The 27,374-nt window shown below is 37.3% G+C and overlaps 1 protein-coding gene across 1 annotated transcript in view; it reads left to right on the top strand.

Moving 5' to 3' along the window:
• Positions 1-26,398, top strand: part of LAMA2 (laminin subunit alpha 2) — a 352,961-nt gene extending 326,563 nt beyond the window's left edge. The window contains exons 55-63 of the mRNA XM_063295339.1: positions 3,166-3,342; positions 4,371-4,560; positions 13,994-14,106; positions 15,553-15,742; positions 18,526-18,681; positions 21,995-22,148; positions 22,754-22,884; positions 23,695-23,917; positions 24,872-26,398. Of these exons, the coding sequence (XP_063151409.1) occupies positions 3,166-3,342; positions 4,371-4,560; positions 13,994-14,106; positions 15,553-15,742; positions 18,526-18,681; positions 21,995-22,148; positions 22,754-22,884; positions 23,695-23,917; positions 24,872-25,029 (1,492 nt within the window). The 3' untranslated portion in view covers positions 25,030-26,398. The remainder of the gene's footprint in view (positions 1-3,165; positions 3,343-4,370; positions 4,561-13,993; positions 14,107-15,552; positions 15,743-18,525; positions 18,682-21,994; positions 22,149-22,753; positions 22,885-23,694; positions 23,918-24,871) is intronic.
• Positions 26,399-27,374: the final 976 nt, after the last annotated feature.

The raw sequence follows: 27,374 nt of genomic DNA, 5'->3' as shown, positions 1-27,374 counted from the left end.
CTTCTGACAATGATGAATTCATTACCACACAGGTTATGCTTTAGTGTAGGCATTGCTGCTTTGGGTTTTCATTAATCTAAATTGCTATGTTTAAACTTAGGCACCTTTTGTAAATGCACTTTATTAATCTAATTGATGCAGCCAAGGAATTGAATCATGAGCTAATATCCAAGAATGGCTTCCGGTGAGAAGCCAAAGCAACGGCAGGGCCAAACTCCCTTCACACTGAACGGAAACTAAGACTTAGTTTTAGTTAGGATTGCCAAGCCAAAAAAAATGGGCTCATGACTTTCTGAGTCAGACTCCAAAGCCATGATTGATACGCACTGTATAGTATTCCGTACCTCAAACTCATCAAGGGAAGAAAGTGACTAAGGAAGAAGAAGTACCATATGACTAGTTTAAGCCAGAAAGGCTAGAAACCTTGATACAGATGCAAATACAGAGCTGAAATAATAGCAGCTACTGTGTCCTTCGTTTCTCCTGTTTCCCTTCAATTGCTGTTCAACAGAGTAGCAAGAAGCTAAGGCTGCTACATCTGGGCTGCGAAATCCAAATTTCCACTAAAAGTCAGCAAAGGGATACAGAAAGCAATCTTTGCTGCCGTGTTGTGATGCACTATATACCCATGAACCATTTCCAAATTAGGTTTATAGAGCACTGAGACTCTTTGTGAAAGGAGGTAACGCTGGCTGCAATACTTTCTGCAACAGTGTTAGGAGATATAGACGTAGATGTAGATATAGATATACAGCAGAAATAGATATAGATTATAGATATAGATATATTTGGGATATAGATATACTGTATATATGTATGCCAAATGACAATAAGTGATGGTGGTTTAAGGAAACAAGAGGAAAAATACATTATGACATTTTACAGAAGCATGAGTAACTTCCTCTGATAAAGGTTTTTTTAAACTGACTTCTCGCTGCATGTGCATTATAGCTGAATTCATATGTCTCAGAGTAACCTTAAAAAAACTCTTCGTCAGTGATTACTGTGTAAGTTTTGGGGGAAAATGAATAACCTTGCCATTGGTTTTGCCAAGCAGACTGTTATTTTAATACTTTGCACCTTGCACAGTATGTTAAGATAAGAAACTTTGGTCACCTGTGAACAAATCCTTTCCCTTTTATACCCACCGTTAGTGAAATTAATACAATCTAATGAACATAGGAAATACATAGCTGATACATAAATCTGTGAAGAAGAAAAGACAACACCGATTAAAGCCAGGCCACTAATTATCCATAAAATTTTGGGGGACATGTTGGATTCAAGAAATGCTTCTTACTAATCAACTACCCAGCAACTGAAGCACAATGAGAATCAGTCTGTGTCTCACCCTATCAGTTTCCCATGTGTTTACCAAGGATCAGTTCTAGTCTTTTTCTGCACTTTTTTCCCTCAGGATGTTCACATTTAAATACACATATTTAACAACATAAATTTAAGAAAGATTGTGTTGATATGTTCACTTGCAAGGACAGTTTGTAGTAGCACATTATTGCTTTGTACTTTTTTCTAGAGGACAGAAATATACCTTAAGTTCATCCTGTACAGAACCCATTATCCAAACCACATGTACAGCGGACATCGTACTTTTACAAACCGGATTGTAGTAAAAACGGAAAGAGATAATTTATCACACTAATCACTCCATCTGCTAATCATCACACAGGCTTTATTAAGCCGAGTGCATTTTCAAAAACTCTTTGGACAGCTAATTGCCCATATAATTATGAACTAATTGCTGTCCATTCCAGGGTAATTATGTGATAGCATTGACAAGTGAGGTTCTTTCTTTGTGTGCTGGTCTTCTCTGCCTGCGGATAAGCATTTTCCTAGGCAAATTCAACAATAGCAGAGTGCTGTGTAAATTATTAGAGATTTAACCAGCAACTATGTTAATAAGTCATTATACATATTTCTAGTTTTGCTATAAAGATTGTCTGTTAATACCTCTTAATAATAGCTAACAGGAACAATAGGTTTCTATTGTTCTGTTATCTGGAGTAGGACCACAAATTTGGAAGGAAAAAATGTGAATGATTTATCCCAGTGCCTATTCTGAAAACTAATGTTGCTTCATGTGGATAATCTTAGTGTAAGGTTGAGAAAGGACTGTTGTTCCAAGCTTCTGTATAAAGTGACAGAAAAACTTCTTCCAATGTTGAGCTACTATTATGTTTGGCTTCTGAATCTATTTTCACCTTTGGATCCATACTAAAAAACGAATGTGTTCCCCTCTTTGCTGTGTCCAGCTCTTTTATGTCTAGCATTAATGAGCAATTTTGCAGAATTGTAAAGTTAGTAATTGGTAAGGGCTTGGAGCTCATGTAAATGGAGCAAACTATTTCCATGCTTATTATTTATAGTTAATATATTTATTTACAAATCTGGGAATTAAGTTCCATTGATCTCTTTTGGCATGCATGGGTTTGGAAGTGTTACATTTATAACTTTGCTAAAAATATTTTTACTGAGTTTTTTAACCAATATCAACAGGTAATAACAATTAAGAACAAATATGTTAAATTTCATTTCATTTAAATCATTGTTGAATAAAACAAGAATTTACCTTGAAAAATGGAGGAGGAGGAGGAGGAAAAAAACAGACAGTGGCTGTCATCCTTGTTAGGCTACAGATGAAATAAATCTGAAGGAACATTACTATACTGTACTGTATATGTTTTGGACATGTCCGTTAGTAGCTTGTGTTGGTTAGATATTATTGCCATGGTAAACCAGGATAGGAAGGAAATTTGCAAAACTGCAAGGAAATTAAGGTATAAGGATGCTAACATGTTGTTAAATTTGCTTTTATCTATTTGTGAAGTCTTTTGTGTATAAAGAGCCTGGCTCAATGAAATTTCTCAGCTCTCAGACTCCAAACTCTCTTTGAAACCACAGAGAGACAAGATCAAACAGTATAATTCCATACAGTCTAGATTTGGTGGTGAAAAGGGAAGAATGGAATGTGCTCCTTCCTTCCTTCCTTCCTTCCTTCCTTCCTTCCTTCCTTCCTTCCTTCCTTCCTTCCTTCCTTCCTTCCTTCCTCACTATGCCAAAAATTCCAGCTTTTTTAAGGCCATCATTGCAGAGCTGTAGCTTAATCAGAGCTATTTGCTAATGGATGGACTTTTCCTAATTCTGCAGGTTGTTTGCCATTCAAGTAGATGAAGACAGAAGACAGTCCCAGCGACTCCCAACAGATCAGCCTATCTCCATTAAAAAACTTTTTGTGGGAGGAACACCACCTGAATTTTGCACTATCCCAATTAAAAACATACCTGCCTTTGATGGCTGTATATGGAACCTTGTTGTGAATGCTGTGTGAGTATATGTGTTGATGCTGCTCCAATCAATGTGATTCTGCATATCATTCTTAAATATTTGTGCCATGTGCCTTCCCATAATATGACATGAAGGAAAGATCTCAAAAAAATGCTCCCAAACTCCAGAAAATAAAAATCCCGATCCCCATCAATTCTCATCATCCCTTTGTCCATGGTAGCCTTTGGCTGATCCCAAAGAAAAGTAGCTATCAGTCATCGAAAGAACACCCATTCCTGTCCTAAGGAAAGAGGAGACTCGGCTTTCTTTTGCCCCTCAAGGAAGGGATTAGCAGATTGGAGAAGACACATTAAGATGCAAGTATTTCTGACTCAAGGGTTTCCTTCTTTCAGTGGTCAGTCTGAAGGAGAAATGAATGGCTCAGCCCCTCTTTACTGGAGTGATATTCATGGGATTTGGGCTTGAACACAGCCTGCCCAAAGGACATCCCTGATGGTCATTCCAGAAAAGTCTGTATATGTTGCCCTGAGGACTCTTATCCATAGTCAAGACTAACACTGTGGCCTTTACCCAGAGGTCATCTGGAGTCAGTCAGCTCCTAAAAACAACAACATCTTAATTACTTGTATTAGTGACCTGAGATATCACTGATCTTCTGTAATGGAGAGATGAAAAGTTGCTAGAAAAATTACTTATTTGATTTATTATATTTTAATCTTGCCCTTTCTCCAAGCACCTCAGGATAGTATTCATGTCTCTGTCACCTGTTTTATCATAATAGCAATATAGGAAGTAGACTAAGGTCAAGAAATAAGTCTTAATCCTTGGTCACTCAGTGCATTTGATGACTGTGGAGGTTTAAACTCAGTCTGCAGTGTCATCTTCAAATATTGTAACTACTGCACATGCTAGAACTTTTTAAAGCAAATATAGAGTCACCTGGACTCTATGTAAATCAGTTTATAATCTACCCTGAATTATTCATCTAACTAATATGAGGACTTAAAAGGGATGGTATTGAATAAGAGGCATTATTTCATGCAGCTGGTTTCATTGTGTTTCCATAGTCCAATGGATTTCGCCCAATCAGTATCCTTTGAAAATGCAGATATAGGACAGTGTCCTGATCTAGGACCACCCCATGAAAAAGAGGATGAAGATCAAACTTCCCAGACAACAGCTCATCCTGAACCAGAGAAGGAAGAGAAGAAAGCGAGTACAACTTCCCCTCCTCCCTTCCCACCTTTACCTGTAAGTGTTTCTGTGACACTACTGTGGGTGGTTTTTTTTATATGGGACTAGGATATTGTACAGTTGTACTATGTGGAACATTAACAGTTTTTCACGTTTGCTAACTAAACACTTCAAAACTAAGGGTGCACAGAGAGAATTATGAAAAGCTAATGTTGCTTGGGATCACCAGATTAGAGGAAGGCAATAATAGGGTGACCCAAACCCTAATAGGACCTGGGCCAGTCACACTCTCTCAGCCCTAGGAAGAAGGCAAGGGCAAACCACTTCCAAAAAACCTTGCCTAGAAAACTGCAGGGACTTGTCCAGGCAGTCTCCAAGGATCGGACATGATTGAATGGATTAAAAAAAACGTTACTGATAAGGTAAATCAGAAGGACTGAAGAATAGCCATTATTTTTTTTTAATGCTGAAAAAGCCTTTGACAATTTGAAATGGACCTTTTTGTTTGCAGTTATCAAAAAATAGGCTGCAACCCTAATTTTTTTACATAGATCCAGAGTAACTTCTTGAGCATTTGGGATTAATTTCAGAAAAGAATAAATCTAGATTTTTCCTCTCCTATTTCATTACTGAATGCCTATTTTCATGAGGATGAGGGCACTAAGAAATTGCTCAGTAGAGAGAAAAACAGCTTGACAAATTGCAAGATTTAATTGTCAATAGGACAAATTAAGATTTAGAGACCTTGGTGTTCTCTGAGGTTGGTTGTTTTCTTGCAGATGTTTCATTACCTGACTAGGTAACATCTTCAGTGCTAATTAAGTGCTAATTAAGTTAAGATATTTCAAGTTTTCAAGTCTCTTACTACATAGTGTTTCTACACTTAACTGGTTCCAGAACTTTCAAATAAGCAGCATAGCAACAAAAGAATCACAAAAACAAGGGAGAATATTGATAAACTTGTTGGAATTTGAAAATCTTATAAATGTTCACAATACTGAACATTTGCTAGGCACAATTTATAATTTATTAGTGAAATACAACTCACAACTTGGATTAAAGACTGTATGATTAAATGGATGCAGAATTTGAATATAGTTAATAGAGATGGAACAGTAGGAATTTCAAAGAAAAATAATATTAAATTTAAGTTGAATGTTATATTGGTGAGAATTGGTGTATTATCACTCACACATCATTCTTGTCTTGATTGCTAAAATGAATCATTACTTTACCAAGAAATGCTGGAAACATAATGAACAGATTGGATCTTTCTTCCATACATGGTGGCAATGTTGAAAAACTCAACAGTACTGGAAAATAATCTATCATAGAGTGGAACAAATGTTGGAAGCAGTAACTGTAACTCCATTTTATCCTGAGATATTCTTATTAAACTTCACTAAACTGTGCATTATTTCAAAATATACTAAATTGGCATTATATGTTAACAGCTCTTTATGGGAAAAGATCTTTGATCCATATAGAAGAATGGCCAACCAAATTGAAGGAGACTCGTTCATTTTTGTTTGGTTCTGGTTCTGGTTCTGGTTCTAATTCTAATTCTAATTTCTATTTCATACATGGAATTCTATCACAGCCAAAATTTGGGTTTTAGAGTTTATATTTTATCTTGACATATAAGGGTATGAAATGTCTTATAGTATTATAAACTTTTAATGCTATATTATAATATACTAGTTATATGATATCTTAAGTTTATTGGTTAACTGCCCATATTTTAGCATTATATTGGGTTTTTTAAAATCTGCATTATCTATTTTTTATATTCTTTTAAATTTGTCCTTATATTGGTATTATTTTTGGCTAATCTTTTAAAATAATATCATGTAGCTTGTTAAAAATAAATAGGAAAAGAAAGAATCTCAGATGGCAGAAATAAAACCAGAACATGACTATAAAATGCAACAGCTTGAAATGAGATTAGAAAATTGAAAAATGAAAGAAGATGTAATCAGGGAGAGGCAATCCCTCAAATAACCTGGCCCCATGCCATGTAGGGCTTTAAAGGTCAAAAGCAGAACCTTGCATTGGACCTGGAAACAGACTGGTAACCAATGCAGCTCATGAAGCAGAGGTGTAACTTGTGTTGTTCTAGAAATACGCGTAACTGCCCATGCCACTGCATTTTGCACTAGCTGAAGTTTCCAGATACTCCTCAAGGGCAGCCCCGTGTAGAGCACTTGGTCCAACTGGGAGGTGACTAGGGCATGAGTGACTGTGAGCAGAGCCCCTCAATCTAGGAACGGGCACAACTGGCACACAATACAAAGTTGTACAAAGGTCCTCCTCCTAGCCACGACTGCCACTGCTCTTTGAGCAGGAGTCGTGAGTTTAGGTGGACCCCAGATTGCCACGGGGTCTGTTTGGGACAGTGAACCCTATCTAGCACCAAGGTGGCATAGTCTTAGAACCAGCAGGCCCCAAAACCCAAAGTAATTCAGTCTTGCCAGGGTTCAGTTGAAGCCTGTTGTTCCCTATCCAGACCTCACAGGCACTGGGATAAGACGTCCACAGCATCACTTAATTTGCCAGGGGAAGAGATGTATAATTGGGTATCATCAGCATACCGATGATACCTCACCCCATGGCAACGGATGAGCTCACCTCGCAGCCTCATGTAGATGTTGAATAGGGGTAGAGAGAGCACCAACCCCTGTGGCACCACACACAATAGGAGCTGAGGGTGGGATTTCTCCTTCCCCCCATCACCACTGACTGGAATTAACACTGGAGAAAAGAGGTGAACCAGCACAACACCGGGTCCCCCCAACCCCAATCGTCTGAGTTGATCCAGAAGGATACCATGGTTGATAGTATCGAAAGCTGCCAAGAGGTCAAATAGGGCAAGGATGGATTCATAACCCCCATCCCACTCTTGCCAGAGACCATCTTTTAGACCTTTATTTTGTTCTTTCCCATTATAATTCTGTGCAGGTGTCTCAGGTTAGACTGTGACTAAGAGGGTTTCCAAATAAATGTCTTTTTAATGCTATTTTTGATATCCTATTACTTTGACTTTTCTGCTGAAACTTCCATCACAACAGTAACTTTGGTTGTGTTATATTTGTGAGGTGAACATCTGTGCAATAAAAAAAAAATGGATGGAGATCAATGACTCTATCTACCAGACCAGCAATTTTTCAGCTTCCAATGAAATGGTTTATGTATGAACCTGTCATATAGAGGGGAGATGGTTGGAATCCCATTATTTAATCTCTTCTCCTTTCCTATTTTAAAAAAATAGAACTGATTATAGCTCTGTGTGTCAACATCTCAACCATAGTTCTCTGTCACTGTGACAAAAAACTGGCATTTGTTTGCTGCTTTCATCAGCTACTCTTATAGAAACCTTGGTGGAAAACCAGGCCAATATCCTTCCTTGTCGAATACAATCACTGTATCATATAAAACAGGTTGCACAAGCAGAAAGCCATTTATGCACAAATCTTATCTAGCCTCTCCTCAGCAGCCCCTGGTTTTTTAGGAGAAGCTTTGCAGAGGGACTTTGAATCACACAAGTTGTATTATGGCAGGAGACTTGCTCCAATGTAAGAAGGAAGTAGCAGAAACCCAACAAAGACACAATATATATGATAAAATATAGTGTATTTTTCTGGAGGACTTGACTTGCCCATGACATGTTAACATGCATGTGGGATCAGTAGTTCTAAAGCACTCTAAATAACTATGGTTAAGTGTTTACTCAGATTAATAAACAGTGATAGATATATGTGATTGATTTTTGAATAGGCAGCATAAAGCAACATAGTTTATTAATTCTCACTAAATGGTCTGATGGTAACACGTGGAATATGTTTTTTTAGTTACACTGCAGTTGATTTTTAAAATATATACTTTGGTAACATGTTGCTGGTACAAACAAATTGAGCTGAAAGATTTCATCCAAATATTGGTTTCCTGTTTTCAGATAAGTTCAATATTATTGTGCTGATGGTGGCAACGGTCATGTTGTTGTTGTTATCATTATTATACCACTCTTTCTCCCCAAAGTAGTGCATGTTTAACCCATTTTTTAAAAAATTGCTGTAAGCTTGCAGCTTGAAACAAGATTTGAAGTGATTTTTTTTTCTTTAATATTTCCTTTGCAGCCAAATCTCAGCCAAGCTCTGGGTAGATAGAACAGATATAATAGCTATTCAAGGTAAATAATAAGGAGATTCCATTGGTAATATCTAGCAAAAATAAAAAAGCAAACATTATTATTTTTCCAGTAATAAGAGGATGACTTACAGATATATTTTGTAACACCTATATTGTCCACAAAAACAAGAAGTAAACATACAGTAAAAGAAAACTGTTACGGTTCTACAAATTCACAAACACTGTGCATCACTTGATCTGCTGGTGTGGTTCACTCTTAAATTGTGAAGAGAGTGATTTCATAGGGTTATCAAGCCATCTTGGAAGGTGGAACATTTCCTTTGTATAGAAAGGGCCCCAGCTTCTATTTTTGCTTCCATCTGCAGCATAAAGGACTCTGGTTGATAAAACAATTAATAATACTTTCATATAAGGCAGCTTTGTATGTTCATTCTCAATAACTATTTTTCTCCCATTCCTCAAGTGCTTACCATTTCTATAGGGTGATAATACCTTTAGTGCCATTAATGAATTCTGACTATAGGTCCTTTAAATAAACATTAAAGACAATAGTGGTTTAATATATACAGAAAGGCGTAATATATATTAAACAAGGACAATTTCTACATGAATGTCTAAGAAAGAAATATCAATGTATCCATAAGAGCTCATGTGATGCCAGTTTTATGGTAGTATGGTGCAACTTTTTCTTCTTCTTTTTTAATAAGAATTTTATTAAGTTTCAAGCAAAGATAAAAGCTACAGAAAAAAAACCTATAAAGAAAAAAATATTTAAAAAGTGTAGAAACACAAGAGAATTTTTTTTCAAAATTACAAAAAGAGATAACTTCTGACTTTTAACCGCAAGGATATACAACAATTTTCCATAATCAATCCCTTACTCTATATTAAACCAAAATCACATTATTTCTATAAATCATTCCATTGGCACATTATAAAAATCACTAAATACAGTCGCTCCCTCCCCTTATATTAAAAGAAACACACACACACACACACTTTCTAATCAACTTCCCCCCCAAAGATAACATTTATTTAATTATTTCCTTCCTACTACTATTCTATACATTCCTGTCTACTATAATAAAGACCAAACTAAAAAACATATAAATTGTCTGCCATTGTACTTGATAATATAACACTTTTAATAATCTTAATCATATTATACCCAAAACTAGACACTAATTATTATTTTTATTATACCTTAATAATCTTAGTCCAAATCATTAAAGATAAATGAAGTCAGCCAAACCCTAAAAGCAATCCAGATAAATATTCTTAAACCCTTATCCCACTTCAAAATAAACCAGAGTATTTACATATCCCTACAATGAGCACAGAGCATTTTTTCTTTAAAAAAATCAAACAGCCCAACTGCCCCCCCTCAAAAACTCCGACTTCTCTTCAGGAGACCTCCTATCCATAATAACCCCTTCTTTTCCATAGTGTTCCATCAGAAGATCAATTTTACTTATGGCTTGCAACTCAGTCTCTTCCTTTAATTTCTGTCACTGAGTTTCATCCTCAGTTTCATCTACAACATCCCCAACCAGATGACACATTTTAGACCTCACATTTTCCACAATGTCCTGAATGCCTTGCATAAAAACTTGGTAAGAATCAGAAAGAATCTGTTTAAAATCTTGTTGGAAGTCAGAGAAAGTCTGTTTAAAATCCCCCATGTCTCAAGCAGTAGATTATGGCACCCCCAGGAGCTTAACCAGCGGAAGTCAGAGATATGAAAGAATTCCGTAATGTGAAAGTGAGGTATGTAGACAGTTCTCCAGGGAAAGTAGAAGCAGAAAACTGAAAGTTCAAAAAAGCTGATTCAACATGTAGGGGAATGCTAATATCTTCAAAGTACAAAAATATAGTACAAAAATATAACAGGGAGACAATTATTTACTCTCAGTCCTCCTTAATATTTGGATGGAAAACAAAGTCCAAAACTTTTTTTAAAAAAAAATTTAAATCCCAAAAATGACAATAAGCACCAAGAGAACCCGCTTCTCTTTGCTGTAGAAAACCTCTCCTAAGGTACACATACTTAAAAGAAATATAAATTGGGTGATTTAGAAATGGGGTGGCCAGTCTTAGTGTCCCTTTAAGGCTACAGCACAGCTTGGAAATGGTGGTCTCCCAGCCTCCCTGCTGCTCATACCAATCAAGCATGAACGCTGTTTGCAATCTTCTGGCTGCAAGCAGCCATCCGGAGATGGGGTGATTCCAGGTGTTTTCTTTTTTCCATAAAAACACTCCTGGGCTTCAGGAAAAACCTGCCTGAGCCCGAAAAAACTGCCGCGTTGTCAGTTCTGCCCGCTGAGCCCACGGGCACAGCTGTTCAGTCTGCCATGTCCCCACCGGAAGCGTATGGTGCAACTTTTTCATAGCTTTGTTGGGAAAGACTACTCGGTATTCTTAAACATGGGTCTGAGTCTGAAATATTCTTACTATTGAAATAACAATTGCAAACAAGTATCAAGTAGTGAATGTAGGAGTACAGAGTTGTAGGGATGTATCCATCTGGCTGCTGCGTGGCACAGAATGCTGGACTAGATCAGCTAGGGCCTGACCCAACAGGGCTCTTCTTATTTTCTTTAAGTTCTAGCAGAATGTGTATTAGCTTTTAAGATGCTGCAAGAGATTCCTTGATGTCTAAAACAGTTATTCTGCTAAAACTGTTTCCTATTTGGCAATCTTAAACCTGGGAGTCCACCCACGCGTCTCCACATACTGTCTAACCCTATTATTTCATCTCACACTCACAACCTAAGAACTCATAGTATCGTGACATCAGAGCCATGGATGTCAAGGATAATTATTTCTGCTTGTTTTCCACTGTACTGCTTTACAAGCTTGGTTATTGGGGCTTCATCCCACGCAGGTGCTCTAATATGAAGCTTCTAATATGAAATGGTTTGGACTGCTGGGGTTTCCTTGATTTGCATTTCTTCATCCTGTACTTTATGAGCAAGCTTCAGGCAGACAAACACAGATCCTCCTTCCTTTGTACTTTGTAGAGTAGGGGCTGGTCTTCAATTTAAAGGAAGGAATTGGTTTGGAAAATAATAGGCAGGGTGACGAGCTTGGCAGTTTTAGGCATTAGATTGCCACCAAGGCTTACAGCCTGCTACATGTGCTGTTACCTGTTGAGGGACATGGACGGGTGTTGCTTCTTGCCTCATGTTGTTTACTGCTTCTCAGGAACTGCTTGCTGCTGAGGTGAAGAGCGCCAGTAGTTCAGCTGACTCTGACATGACGGTATCTCCTAGTGTGGCCCTGCCTTTTTCTCCCCTTTAATTTAACAACGCTCGATGAACTGCAGTGCGGTTTCAGTTACTAAATAGTTTCTCTCACTTCTCCTGCCATCACCGGTAATGCAGTTTTGTGCACAAATGTGTGAGATGGTCAGACAGCAATTCCATTTGCATAAATACTTTTACTAAAGGCATTTGTGTCTGTTGCCCTGGAAACATCAGCTCAAGATTTCAGCTGAAAAACTTAATTGGACAATTCCTTAAAATGTTCTGTGATTTATGAAGCTATGCTGGATGAGTGGGATTTGCCATTATCATCCATGCACATCTCGTGAAAATTATATTAAAACTGAAGTAGGCAGTGACTGCCAAGGGTGGGTTCTTTTTTTTCCCTCTTAGCCAATCATCATTTGCTGAAGGACTATTATCACACATTTGTCACTGAGCTCTTCCAGACATCCTCCTGATTTGGCGTTCTTGTTCAATAGTATCACCAAACCAGAACACGCAGCAATACATAGCTCAAACGTCCTATTTACAGTGTTGCTGTTTTAAGCATGATGCTAATTCAGAAAGATCTCTCAGATCTATCTAGAAAAGCAGTGAATTGGCAGTGAATCTGGATGGGTGGCTTTGCCTTGTTTTGATCCCAGGCATCACAAACACTTTGTCTGGAAGTGCCTCAATGTCTTGTTCTTTCTGTCTTTCTCTCTTAGTTGCACCTGGGGCTGAGTGAGAAGAGTGTGCTCTTCTTGTTCTCATAAACCATTTTAAAACCCTTTTCTGACCTCTGTTAAGATTTCTTTGCATGGACAAATTGTTACTGCAACATCAAGAGAAAATTCTTTTAAAGTATACATTTTATGGTTTTAATGCAATATGGATGATGTCGTAACGGTATTTTGCAGTAAGAACTTCATTAATTTGGATGGAGACAGATTGAACAATGTGTCTAACATAGCTAAACAAAATATGTAAATATGTTTATTTTAGGAGGTCAAAATCTATTCTGTCCTGTAGTATTATTGTTCTGTGGCATTTCTTATACCTTTATTCGATTTTTCATAGTGCACCCAATAGAAACTGAAAATAGATACCACTCACGTTTGTGTTTGCCTGGCATTAAGAGGCCATCATTATAGCACAAGTATTGTAGATGAATTCATTTGCAAGTAATCCCACACACACAAGTGTTCCCTCATCCACATACTCTTTTCTCTTTCACTATATTAAGGCCTTGGATTCTCAGTCCTGCATATTCTTCTTCATCTTCTCCTATTTAATTAGCAAAATTACAGTTTTCAGGTAATTTTAACAGTAATTATTTGGGCCAATGTTTTTAATAAAAGTGAAGATCCTTGAGATTCCAGGAAAGCTATTAAAAAGCTATTTTCAATTCTGCAAGATATTATAATTGTGCACTCACTATACATACATTTAACATAAACATTTTGCAGATTTTTAAACCCACAGATGTACTACTAGAAATCTCAGCTAAAGTGATTGCATATCAATTTTCCTTCCTCCTAATTCAATACTCTTCTGCAGTGTAGATAAGATCCATAGTGTATACTTGATCCACCATCTTAACAAGAGACAAAGTGATTGGTGCTGGCTTCTTCTATTAACCCACACTTGATCCAGCAACAGCAAGTACTATTTGTCTTATTCCACCAAGGGGACAATGTAACATAAGTGTGTGGCTTATCTGAACCTCACAAAGGACTTATTGGCAGTGTCTGGATTCACAAGCCTGCTCTAGTCACACTCAGCCTTTTGCATAGAAGTAGTACTGTAATTATAATTCCTATTTAGGAGAAGTGGGAAAGTAATGGGTTTTCAGTCGTAAATAGGATACAGTATCTGCTATTGACTTAGATGCAACATCACTGACTGATCATTTATTCCAAAAGACAAGCATTAGAAATATTTGGAAAAGGAGAAAGAAATTCAATGTTTTACAATATTAAAATGATTAGTTCTTCAAACAAAATACGAATTGCTTTCCTTAAAAGGTATGGGAGCAGTCTTGTTCTAAGTTGCTGGTGCATATAGAGGAAAAGATTATGATGGTGTTTTGCTTTGTTTTGTAGGAACATTGTGCTGCTGATGTGGAACCAATTGCCTTGGAAGGGGGCAAGCAATTTGGCCTCTCAAGAAACAGCCATATTGCAGTTGCATTTGATGACACTAAAGTTAAGAACAGGTAAGTTAATAGCCTCCCACCTGAGATTTAAGGGAGCCCTGCCCTTTTAGCCTTCTGGAAGACCATGAAGACCTGGCTCTTCCCCCAAGCACTGGGCTAGGATGGAGGTTGAGTCAAGAGGCTAATAGTTTGGGGAGTCTGGCACCTGGTGGGAAGGGTCGTTCATTCTTGTTTTTAATGGTTGTTATGAGCCACCTAGGATCACCATGTGAAATAGGCAGCCTTATAAGTGTTGAGGTTTTCCTACTAATAGATTAAGCTGCTGTTGTACCTAGTCATTTTGGCCGGGTGAAAAGGTTGCAATTGATTGTCTCCTCTCACGTGCTTCATGCAAATCACCTGGGGGAGGAAACCTGCCCGGACTTGTTCTTACTTCCTCTTTTTTCTCTGCCGCGAATGTAGCCAAGCAAGGCTTGCTCCAAAGGGAGCTAAGTCCTTTAAATATGTTTTGTTTTTGTTTTGCTTTCTGTAAATAAATTATTTTTATAGAACTGCTTGGTGTGTGACTTTTTTGACCTCTCCTGGGCTAAAGGCTTTCCCAGCATCTGCCAACAATAAGTTATTTTAATAAATAAGTCAATTCTGAAATAAAGTTGAAAAGAAATTGGTTCTGGGAGTAAAATTTGCTAAATTGTAGATGTTTTTAAAAAAGACAGCCACAATTCAAAGCACTGAAAATGAGCGAGCCTGTTTTCTTTTCAGCCTTCATAAAAATGAGTAATAGAATTCAGTTAAATTATTATACTGTCTACCTCAAAAGGATTTAATTTTAGAGCTAAAAGTCACTTTCCAAAATTAGGAGGGGTCTTTAAGCATAAATTTCACTTCCAAAAGAAGGGGAGGGGAGGGAAGATAGATTCCAAACGTACCAAAAGAAACAATTAACTAGTCTGTATGATACTGCCCTACTCTCAAAAACATGTACTGTAGTGCCCACTTTAGATATTTACCAGTTTTTGTTTTATAGTCACTGGCATCTTGTGCTTTTCACATAACAGGGTGTTGTTTTCTGGATTTGGGTTTGCTTTCTCTAGTGGTTTCTTTTCAACTGATAATAATGTGATTTTCCAGAATTATTTCACAAGCATGTGCCCAGAACTCATGCATATTCTTTCAGTATTTTGAAAACTAAGCTCTGACGGTTGATTCTTAAGAAGAACTGTCACATTCTGTGTACTACAGAACAAGTATTCTTATTTTTCCACACAAAAAAGGAGATATTTTCAAATCTTAAATCACATCTGTGCACCAAATCCATGAATATTACATCTATATAACTTGGCAAGTCTAGAAATGGAATGTGGATGTCTTGGTTTTATTTTACTTATAAATAAGTTTGCAGTGGGCAGTGCTAGCTATCTGAGAAAGAATGAAAGATAAAACAGTAATGCTTTCTTAATGTCCCCCACCCCTCCTTCTGTTTCCTTTCCTTTTCCAAATTTGCAGACTCACTATTGAACTTGAAATCAGAACTAAGGCTGAGAACGGGCTGCTTTTCTACATGGCTCGGATCAATCATGCTGATTTTGCCACTATCCAGATGAAGAATGGTTTTCCGTATTTCAGTTATGACCTTGGGCATGGGAACACAAGCACCATGATTTCCAACAAAATCAATGATGGCCAGTGGCACAAGGTATTATGATTTAATAAGGCATGAACAGGTAAAGAATATATTCATCTGCAGAATATCCTCCCCCATGGTGTCGAAGTCATGAACATTGCAGCAGTGCCATGTCCTTAATCCAAGAGCTTTGGAAATGGTCTGCTCCTGTACAGTAGAAGGTCCTCTAGAGGTAGGATGGTCTGATTCAGGATTCAAGACTAAATCAGCATTCAGAGTTTTATTCCCAAACAGAGCTCCCCTCCCCGCTAGTGCAGAATGGAAAAAGAGCAAATAGAGGTAAGTTTTATTTTTAGCTGAATTGGATGAAACTTTTCACTAGATTATAGCTTTATAAGGGGATGGAGCATATATTTTCTTCTTCCTAGTGTTTTTCCCACAGGTGCAGAGCCCGCTTTTTTCCCCAGATCAACAAATGTTGATCCATTGGTTGCAGCATATCAGATTCTATAAATATTTATTTATTTTTATTTATCAAACTTTATCACCACCCATCTCCCCCACATGGAGGGACTCTGGGCGGTTTACAATAAAACAGGGTGTGATGGTGATCCTTCTCCCCTAATTACTTACTGCTTTCGGCTGTACAACAGCCTTGGCATTTCCACATTCACACAGTAAAATTCCTTCGACCTTGGGTATACCCTGACAAAATATAAGCCCAGTCCTAGATGGGCTTTTTCATCTACTCCTGCTGAACATGCTGCTATGAAAATGAAGGATAGTGTTCCAGAGTATCTAAATTAAATTATCACCCAGAGTATGCAGTGAACTAGCTGTGTGGTTAATGATGAAACTATCACGGAACTACTGTGGGTGAAAGTCTAGTGACAGAGCAATGTGGAGGCAGTATATATTTCAAACAATTAATATTATATGTTTGTCCCCAAATTAATGTTTAGAATAAAATTGGGTGCAAGATCCAAAAATCTGATTACTCAAACCTAGGACTAATGTACATGCCAATGTTCAGCTTTTTTTCTTTTTTCTTTTTTTTTTTTGGCTTTTTGTTGCTGTTTTACTAACTACGTTAGGCAATTATGTGTTTTATAATTGTTCTCCCCTCCTCCTTGTGAATTATTTCTATTCCACTAAAAAAGAAAAGGGGGAAAAACGAAGATGCAGTGCACATATCCCCATTATTCCATGACGGTATGGATGTGCCGTTCTTTTGAGCAGCTATAACACTGGAGCCAGTCCTGGGTTTCAGAGCTGGTCCCCAGAGAGATCTGCCAAGCAGAGTCTCTCTTAGCTCCTGTGGACTTTATTCCCAGTATTCATGCTGCAACCCTTCCACCCACAGAGCTTCCTTCCCTCCTGGGACATCCAGTGAGTAAAAAAATATCTCCTGCTGATCAATGTAATGGGAAAATACCACAAGGATATACACTATGTAAAAATAAACTATTTTTACACAGATGGTGGGAGGGTGGTGGTGGTGGTGGAAGTCATATACAACCCCGTACATGGTGGCAGGACATAATATAACATCTGGAGCTCTCTGTTCTGGCAGCTTAAGGGAAAGTGGACTATATATACTGTTCTGATAGTGATCACCTCTAATTGTCAACTTTTAACAGGTTTTGCTTGCATCATTAGAAAGCAACATGCAGGCACATGAACAATATGCACTGCATACATTTTACACTGTAAAGCAGGAATGAAGACAATTGAATAACCAAACCACTGTTGTCCCCATCCTTCCAAAAGGTGCTCGCGCGCTCACTCTCTCTCTCCCTCGCTCTCTCTTCCTAGCATCCTTCTGTGGGGCAAGACCTCCAGATTGTTTCTCAGCTTCTCCTCACAAGTGAAACATCCAACTCTTCATATCACATTAACTCAGCTGTCAAGCTTTGCTCTGGCATTGTTTGTGCAAAACTTTATGTCTTCTCTTCTTCACCTCTTGCTCACCAATAGTTTTTCTGCAGCAGAAGGGAGGGACACACCACCCTGCAAATTTCAAATCCTTTCATTTGCCTCTCTCCCTTTCCTTTCTCTCCCTCTTCCTTTGTCACACCCAGCTGAGGTCTTATAAACATTCCTGAGCTAGCTCTCTTTCCGCTCTCTTCCAGACTAGCTTCCTTTCTTCCGCTCTCTTCCCATTGCCTGATCTGTAGGGCTGGGACTAGTTAAACCATAACCTGGCAATCAGCATGCCTTACAGGAAAATCTTCCTACCTCTTCCTCTGATTTGTATTTCCAATTACCTACCTATCCATCTTAGAATTTCCTGCATCCTGCATTTTAGCTTATAACTTTTACCTTTCTTGCTTTGCACCCAACCTCGCTGAAAACCACCGGGTTGCAAAAGCTATTTTCATTGACTGGGTTCATTTTCTGACAATGTTCCAATGCACAGCATTCTACATATTCCTGACTTTGGAGTGTTAGAATTTCCTGTTATGTTCCAATAAACGAAATGTATCGTAATTTGAAAAGATTTTGCTTCTGCTATCTCCCAATGAGCATGGAAAAGGAAAAACTCTGCTAGTCTACACCAGGTCCCCAGAACCAAACAGGTTCAGGGACCATTGTGTATTTTAATACTAAATGTCTAATCTGAGACTAGACGGAAACTATTTATCAATTTAAATGACATTATTGTAAATTAACATTCCATGATGTGTCCAAACTTGCCCTGTTAACTCAGTATTGAGTTTCTCCAACTTCAGCTGGACATACTCCTAAATAAGAGGACAAAACTGTGCAATCTCAGCACTTCTAACAAAAACATGTTTGAAGGAGTTATAGCATAACTAATAATAATAATGAGTTGCCCTTTTATCTTTTTCCAGATAAAAATATTCCGAAGCAAGCAAGAAGGTGTCCTATTGGTTGATGGGGCTACAAATAGGACCACTAGTCCAAAGAAAGCTGATATTTTGGATGTTGTGGGGATGCTATATGTTGGGGGATTGCCAATTAACTATACAACAAAAAGAATTGGTCCGGTAAGGAAAGAATTACTCTTTTCACATTTTTAAAGCACTGAGAAAATGGAATTACTTGCAGTGCACAAGGGTAAAAATAAAGCAGGGCATTTTGCTTTCATTGACTTTGAAAGAACTCAAGGCTTGCTCCATGCAAATAATCTGCATTTGCTTCTTAGCCTTTCTTTTGACTGATCTGGTTCTTTTCCACACCAGCAATGTCCTTTACATGGGAAACAGTCATATTATTCAGGGAGACCAAGTTTGTCTATCTTTGTAGGTGTTAATCTGAGTGTCCTTGTGCTGTGTCACTGGGAAGCAGGTCCTATAGTACATTTGTATATTACCAATGGAGCTTCTCTTCAAACATAGGATATAATATAATTGCAACAGCAATTCTCAAAACTGTGGGACAAATAGAATTGTAGACCTCAACCATTATTCATGAAGGTGTATTAACAATGGTGTTCTATGCATTCCTATCCAGAAGCAAGCTCAGCAGGGCCTAATTCTAGGTAAGTATGTATGGCAACCTAAGGAACATGTTTTGGATATGTAAGATTTCTGGTCTTGTTTTTTATGAAATCACTGCCCTTAGGTTTAATAATAGAGTTGGGCTTTACTTAGCCCTGAAACACACTTTGGGCCAGTCACTATCCCCCAGCTCAATCTACTTCATAAGTTGATAGGATAACATTGAGGGTGGGGGAAAGATCTATATAAACCATCTTGAGGTCCTTCAACAAAGGCAAGATGTGGCTACAATAAACAAATATCTTAAGACTCTTTCAGAGGAGATTACTTGAGAATTATTAGCTATAACTTCTAACTGAAACTTAGTTACCTGATACCAGGTATTGCACACCAATAATAAATTGCTGCCTATACATTTTATTTAAACATTATTTTTCTATCACTTATGTTCCTAATGTTCACCAAACTCTTGACTGTAGAACTTTTTTATTACTCTTTTAAAAAACAATTTTGCATGAATAGGGATGTAACTGTTTTGTACAACACAAATCAGGTGAAATCTTATACAGGTAGTGAGCCAAAGCAATCGGTCACCCATTTTAACACCGATGCTACACTGAATTCATAGTTCAACCTATTGCTATTCCAAAAGCAGCAGGAACATTTGTGGGAGAAATTGCTTGGGAACAAATTGTTCTGCTGGAGGAAGCATGACCAAACAAGAAGAAAAGATTTATTTTATAGAAAACAATATAAAAATTGAAGTATTGGGTGACAAAAGAAAATACTAACAGAGAAAGACAAGTGGCAAATCCAACTGAATACTGATAAGAGCCTTTATTACGGATTCCTTATGGCGATAAGAGCGGCAAAACATTAATTATTTATCCGCTCTGATCATACCTGCAGACTGCTGGCCAGTGGCCCTGTTCAAGGGGACCTGGTCCTTCTTGCAGGGTCACTACGAGGAACATTCAAGGTATCTGATGGATAAAGTCCTTCAAATCTATTCTGAGCTGAATTCCTGCTGTGCAAGTCTGGTGGAGTTGATCAAAGCATGGTCTTGCTTGGATATGTGGGAGAAGTTTGAGCCTATGGGTTCTGAGGAAGTGACAGGGTACCTGTGGCTATAAGCGCACCCACCTGTGTATTTGATCCACGTCCCTACTGTTTGAGTAAGGCCCCTTGGGAAATGGCATATGGTTGGATCCAAGTGGTGCTGAATTCATCCTTTAGTAAGGGTGTGACCCATCCTATGTTTAATGAGGCGGTTATCCATCTCCTCATCAATAAACCATTGCTGGACCCAACAGTATTGAACCATTTTCATTCTGTCTCCAACCTTCCCGTTTTGGGGAGCATGGCTGAGAAAATGAGATTGTAGCTTCAGAGGGCCCTGGAAGAAGTGGATTATTTGGACACTATAGTCAGGCTTCAAGCCTGAGTCTATAGTTTTACAAACTGTCATTGTGATCTTTTTGATCTCAACTGAGACCGGAGTTAATGGGAGGGGAGGTAGGGAGCCTTTCCTGCACCCTGCCATAGTCCTGATCTAGATTACTGTCTGCCATGCCTACAATTTATTGCCAGAAAAGTTTTTCTTCAATTGTAGGAGCAATCAGATATTTTTTTAAAAAAATATTTTATTCCATCCCATTAAGATCCAGATTATTGGGAAGGAGGAACTACTGGCACAGAATCTAACAAGAGTGAATAAACTGTATAAACATATTGAATTAGGTCTTCCAGAGATACTCAGTTTTTATCAGTTGTGTGTGTTTTTACTTTAGTATTAATTGGTAAGTACAAAATTTGCCCAGTGTCCTCAAAATTCTGTTTAAAACTCATGAAAGTAGGGATTCAATCTTCTTCATCTTTTTACATTGCATTCCTAGTCCAAAAAATAATGTCTTTGAAAAACAAGATTACAATTTGGTAAGAAAGACATTTTAGAGAAACATGGCCATGTTGGAGATACAAGTGGAAAAACATGTGCAAGCCCAAACCAACTTTAGCAGTTAGCAAAGTTTGCCTTTGTAGAAAACAGTGAAGTGGCATCTGTTTTTTGTATAAACATAATCTGATCCAATAGATGTACAGATGCTAACAACAAGCTACCTTTTGTGAAGTTGAAAATTTATTCCATTCAAGAAAAAGAGCCATTTTGAAACAATTTAACATTTTATATTTCCAATATAATTTGATAAGCCATTCTACCATTTTTGATGTTACAGTATCTTTGCTGCATCTTTAAAAAAAGCAACTTGGTACATGCATATCTGTTAAACTTTTCAGAAAATAAATATAGATACATTTGCAGCCTTGGAAACCGCCCAGAGTCCCTCCTTGAAGGGGAAATGGGCGGTGATAAATTTGACAAATAAATAAATAAATATTAATAGAACAGAACAGAATAGAATACTTTATTGGCCAAATATGATTAGACATACAAGGAATTTGACTTTGGTGCAAGAGCTCTCAATATATTTACATAACAACAGAAAATAAACAATAATAAAGTAGTAATGTTATTTACTAAAACTATACAATCAAGAAAATAATTGAAGGAAAATAATACCATGGCTATTAACTAACACACACTCATATTTAAAGGGAGAATTAAGGGACAATATACTGCATCTGTTGTCTAACATAAGTTCACATTTAACAGAGCATTACCGGTCACATCTTAGCAGTCATGTCTTACCATACATTATCAATCATTAAGTCACGTAACCAGGCTCCCTCCTTTCATAAAGTTGAAAACAATGAATAAAAATCCCAGGTTCTCCTTGATATTGTAAGAAGAAAGTATTTTAAAAAGGCAACTAACTCCTTAAGGATTTTCACCCTGACTCAGGTTGTCTATAGCATTGATGGCTGTATGCGAAACTTTCGAATGTCAGAAGCTCCCATTGATCTGAATAATCCTACCTCCAGCTACAATGTTGGAAGATGTTTTGTCAATCCACAGGAAGGAACATACTTTTCAGGAACAGGGTTTGCCAAAACAGGTAATACCATCTCAAAGTCTACTCATAAACTGTTATGTACATTAACTTTTTAAAATCCTGGTTAGGCCCTTCTATGTAGATAGGTGCCAAGGGAGGAATGATAATAGAGAATAACAACTGAAAAGTGTAAGAGAGACATGGAAGAACTCTTTCATCCTCTGAGACTTGTTAAAGTTGAGATTATTTAATGACAAGAGTGCTGCCCTGGGGCATAGTGACATATTACATGACAGTAATAATGATCATGTTTAATATCTATACAAGATTGTTGCAGTTCTGATTTTTGATAAGATTCAGAATAAATTAATTACAATTCTTGACACTATATGATATAATTTAAAATGTCTCGCTGTATGTGCAGGTAGAGATAGATATATATTAGCCAATCTGCTTAAGAAATGTGGTTTTTAGACATAGAGTCAAAACCACAAGGGGAAGGAAAGTATTATATGCCAATGATGCACCATTGTTTACTAAAGCCATTCAGTGGATAAAGTAACTAAAATACTAATGTCCTCAAACACAGGGTTGCCTGTGTCTCTGTTCAGTATAGAAAAGTTTCCCTTGTGGTATTCTTATACTGCTTTTCCTTACTCACTCCTTAGTTGGAGCATATAAAGTGGGGCTAGACTTACAAGTGGAATTTGAATTTCGTACAATGAGGAAAAATGGCGTTCTACTGGGAATCAGCAGTCAAAAAATGGATGGGCTTGGCATTGAGTTGGTAGATGAAAATGTGAGTATGGAACTATCAGAAATGAATCTAATCAAATGTTGTTTCTCAGCAACACTAAAGAGATTCTATCAAAGGATCCTAGGCCATATTACTCATCCAATATTCCAACATCAATATCTTGAGGGTTTTTTCTTTTCAAGCATCAAAAGGATTCTTCCTGTATCCAGTAACCTTTGCAATACCATTGAAATCAGAATACAATCTAACAAATCACATTCTACAAACTTAACTTATGAGGCAGATTCCATACCATTTTCACATTTAAAGTATTATTATGAACCTAATCTGCATTTGTTGGAACAGTCTTGCAAATCCCTTCTAATAAAACTTCTCCCTCCCTTTCCAAAATCTCATTTTGGTCCTGCTAAATTATTTCTAAAATAAATGTTGCTTGAATATGATGATGTTTCATACATGGCTATATATTTAATTGATAGTCAAGTATTTTGAAAGCAAACTTGTACAAATATTGCAATAATCAAACCCATTGCTGTAGCACTGTTGTGGATCTATTATCCATTTTAGACTTTGGCAGCAATCAATTGACAAACAGTATATCCATAATTTGTGCTTTCCTGCCAAAATTGATTCTCAGTTATAAATTAGTTTCAGTTGGATCCTTGAATTCAGAATAATTTCATTCATTTATGGTGGTTAAGATTTTAATAGTTGCTTTTGCTGAAAAGGGTAATTAAGCCTCAATATGTTGAACAGGAAGGTCAGTCCTACACACTTCTTCCAATTTATGTGTATATGTTTTTTTGACTAATTTGCTTTATTGTTTGTTTGTTTCGGTAATTTCCCACGCAGGTGATGTTCCATGTTGATAATGGTGCAGGTCGGTTTTCAGCCATTTATGAACCTGCTATACCGGGTACTTTGTGTGATGGGCAGTGGCACAAAGTTGTTGCACACAAGATAAAGCATCGTTTAATGCTGAACGTGGATGGTCACCACGTGGAAGGGATCAGCCCTAATGCAGCTTCCACTTCAGCAGAGACAAATGATCCTGTCTTCGTTGGAGGATATCCTGGTGAGTATATAAGCCAGGCATCTAAATGCTACAGTTACTATTCTTCATTATTAATTAATGTATTATTTTATTATAGCCACCCAACTCCAGTGGACTCACTTTATGAAACTCTATTAAGCGTTTCATAAAGTAAACTTCCTGAAACTAAGAAGTTGTAGAAATGCATGCTGTCTGGATTGAGCCCTGTGGTGTTAAGAAAACAATAGCAACTGCAGCACATGTTGCAAATGGAATGCTTGCACGCATCAAGGACAAAAACTTATTTTTAAGCATTTCTGTTCCAAATTCAATTTTTGAACTGCATTTTGCATCTAAGGTTTCTGTTCATTTGCTTGCTGATTTTATATTCCAGCTTTTTGTTCAAATTGAACAGAAAGTTATTTAATATCATTACCTTGATCAGTATGGCACAAATGGGACTAAAATCACAACACATGGTGATCAGTGGTTATTGCCCCATTGCATACCAAAAGCTGGTAAAATGCAAAATAGCTCTGTGACCATTAGGAGTTTCTAGGGATAAGGTACAACCTGAAAGCATGTTTTTTCTGAAAGAAGATTAAAATTCCCACCATGTTTTTTCCCACCTTCTCCTGAAATCACTCTGCAACAATCAATTCTGCTGTTCTTGTGGCATTATCATGTAATAATAATGCCAGCTAGAGTCTAATATAATAGACTGGGGTTCACTCTATTGTAAAAGATCATACATACAGTATATAGCTATTAAAAATAATTTTAAAAAACAAAGCTGCAATATTCTAGAGCGAAATTTCATTATTCTACAACAATTGTCTCTACACCGTATATCTGCAAATAACATCTATGTAACAGTTTACATTGTTAGCTATTTACAAACTGTACACAAAAAATAAAATGAAAAGAATACTTTTTGTTAACAAAAGAAAAAAATCTGGAAGATCCTTACTTTCTTTTCTTTATCTCCCCTCCCAGATGGATTGAAGCAGTTTGGCCTGACCACTAACATTCGATTCAAAGGCTGTATTAGATCCTTGAAACTCATCAAAGGGACAGCTAAACCACTGGAGATTAACTTCAGCAAGGCCTTGGAAATAAAGGGTGTGCAACCTCTCTCCTGTCCTGGGAATTAAGAGAAAAATCATCCACTTGCAATATGAATCTGACCAGTAATGCTAACAAAAAGATCCTTTTGCAAATATGCCTGTGATGTATTCCAAATACTGCTGTTTCAGAGTGTACTTCTAAAAGCAGTATGAAGCAAGGGGGGAAAAAAATCCCTTGAAATGAATAAAGCAGCATGTTACTCTTGTGCGATGTGTCCGTTTTTCCCTTACTTTGAAGTGAAATGGGGTATTATAGCTTTGTAGAAAGCAGTTGTACTGATACAGATTCAAGTGGGCTGTGGCCCAGTTTGTATTGGTAGCTGTGTGTACTTTTGAGCCTCCCCTTTTACCCTTGGTTGGTTTTAGTGGGACTCAACTGCCCTATGCTGGATTTTCTGAAGATTTTTCTAGGACTGTCTTCCCCTGCAGCTTTGGATTCCACTTCCAGATTTTCTTTGTTTTTCTCCCCATATCTGTGACCAGGATGTGGCTAGCAATGCAATTTCACATTTTGTCCTATCGTGTCTTTGGCTCTGGGATGAAACATAGTGAAAGAAGTTGAATAAGTCATCACTAATGTTTTTGTGGGTTTCTATTGTGACATGTCAGAAAGAGCGTGTCATCCATGTACAAATACTATGTTTGCTTTTTGTGGGAAAAACTAAGATAATTTCAATTGAAGGGAAGAACAGTGATCATCACAGAGGTGTAGATGTATGCAAGTTCCAATTGCCAAAAAAAAAAAAAAGCATTTTATGAGCACATAATGTATTGTGCTTGTACACAACAAATATACATGCTGTATTTGTGCCTGGAGCTCATGTGGTTTTGTATTGGAGACATATGTATAAGTTCTCATTTTGGGTATTATATAGGAGAACGTGGGTAACTGAGGCACTTCTAATTTGGCTAATCCTATTTTAGCATCATGTCTGAAGCTGCTCGCCCTTCAGATTGGAGATACCTAAGCATCTCCTTTGAACATTGATTTTATTTACAGCATGTTTATACCACCAGGTTTGTATAAACTTTTGGCAGTAGACAAGAGCTGCATATAAACCCTAAAACCATAATATCACAAAACATCCCCACCCTTAAAGGAAGGTTAGAGGCATAGAGCTCACTCTATGAGAACAGAGAACCTCTGTTCCAAATCAACATGCAACAAGCTCTGAAGTATTTTAAATCTATATTATTAAAGCTTCTGAATGTTAATGTCCATGCACTTTGCTAATATTTTTGTATGATATATATTTTTCCATAATATGAAAGACTCCATTTTCTTTGCACATCTGGAGTGGGGAAGAAAATTAGTGATGACAACATTCACTGCCTAAACAAATGTTTAATGTAAATATCAAATACACATTGGACTAAATCCCTAATATAATGTTTCAACAGCAACAGAATGTTATGTGTTTCTTCTTTTAAAAAAATATTTAAAATATGGCATCATACTTATTCCAATGGACTACTATAGTGATATTGGGGGAAAGAGAATAACCCTGCATAGTATACAAGATATTAAATGTTATGCTGCATACATCTTTATTTTAAATACATAGTTTTGCTTTTTTTAAAGTTCTTTGAAACTATTTTGGAGCAAGTCTACCACCTATGGACTCTTTTTGAAGTTTGGTGATCAATCCGTGTAGGTCAATAATTGGTTAGAAATCCACAGCTTATCTCTGAGACTGAAAAAAGTGGCACAAAAGTAAACTTAACATTTCCTTTAATGGCCTTGTTTTGGTTAAAGGCATCTCTGGTGAGTCTCAGGTAGTCTCACAAGGTAAATTCTTAGCCATGAAAGCCAGCTGGGTGACCTGGGGCCAGTCACTCTCTCTCAGCCCAACCCACCTCACAGGGTTGTGGGAAAAATAGGCAGGGGTATTAGTTATCTTTGCCATCTTCAGTTATATATAAAAAAAGGCAGGATAAAAATCTAGTAGCAGCAGCAGCAACTGGTCTTCCTTTCTTCTTAATAGACCACCTATTTCTAGTGCTCTTTGCTAAGAAGCACAACTAAAGCCAGGATGCCTTTGACCCTCACGATCTTCTTCTAAGTTGAATATTGATGGGATTCTTAAGTCTTGCAAAGAAGTAGTTACCCCATTCATTGACAACAGGTGATTTTTTTTAATCAACAACCATTTGTTGTTGTGATTAGATTTGCACCCATGATTTATACACATTTCTGCTAGATTTGCACAGTATACCAGACCATAAACTAGTAAGCCATATTTTAACCCCATGAGCTCAACCTGTGTGGTTCTTAGTTATGAGTGTAATATTTGCATAGGAGTTTACTGTCCTCAGTTACTGGTTAACTGCATAAGACATGACTAAGTGTTTCACATACTGCCCAGTGTCCA

The sequence above is a fragment of the Candoia aspera genome, chromosome 1, assembly GCF_035149785.1.
Source record: "Candoia aspera isolate rCanAsp1 chromosome 1, rCanAsp1.hap2, whole genome shotgun sequence".
NCBI lineage: Eukaryota > Metazoa > Chordata > Lepidosauria > Squamata > Boidae > Candoia > Candoia aspera.
This window is presented reverse-complemented; position numbering and strand designations above follow the sequence as displayed.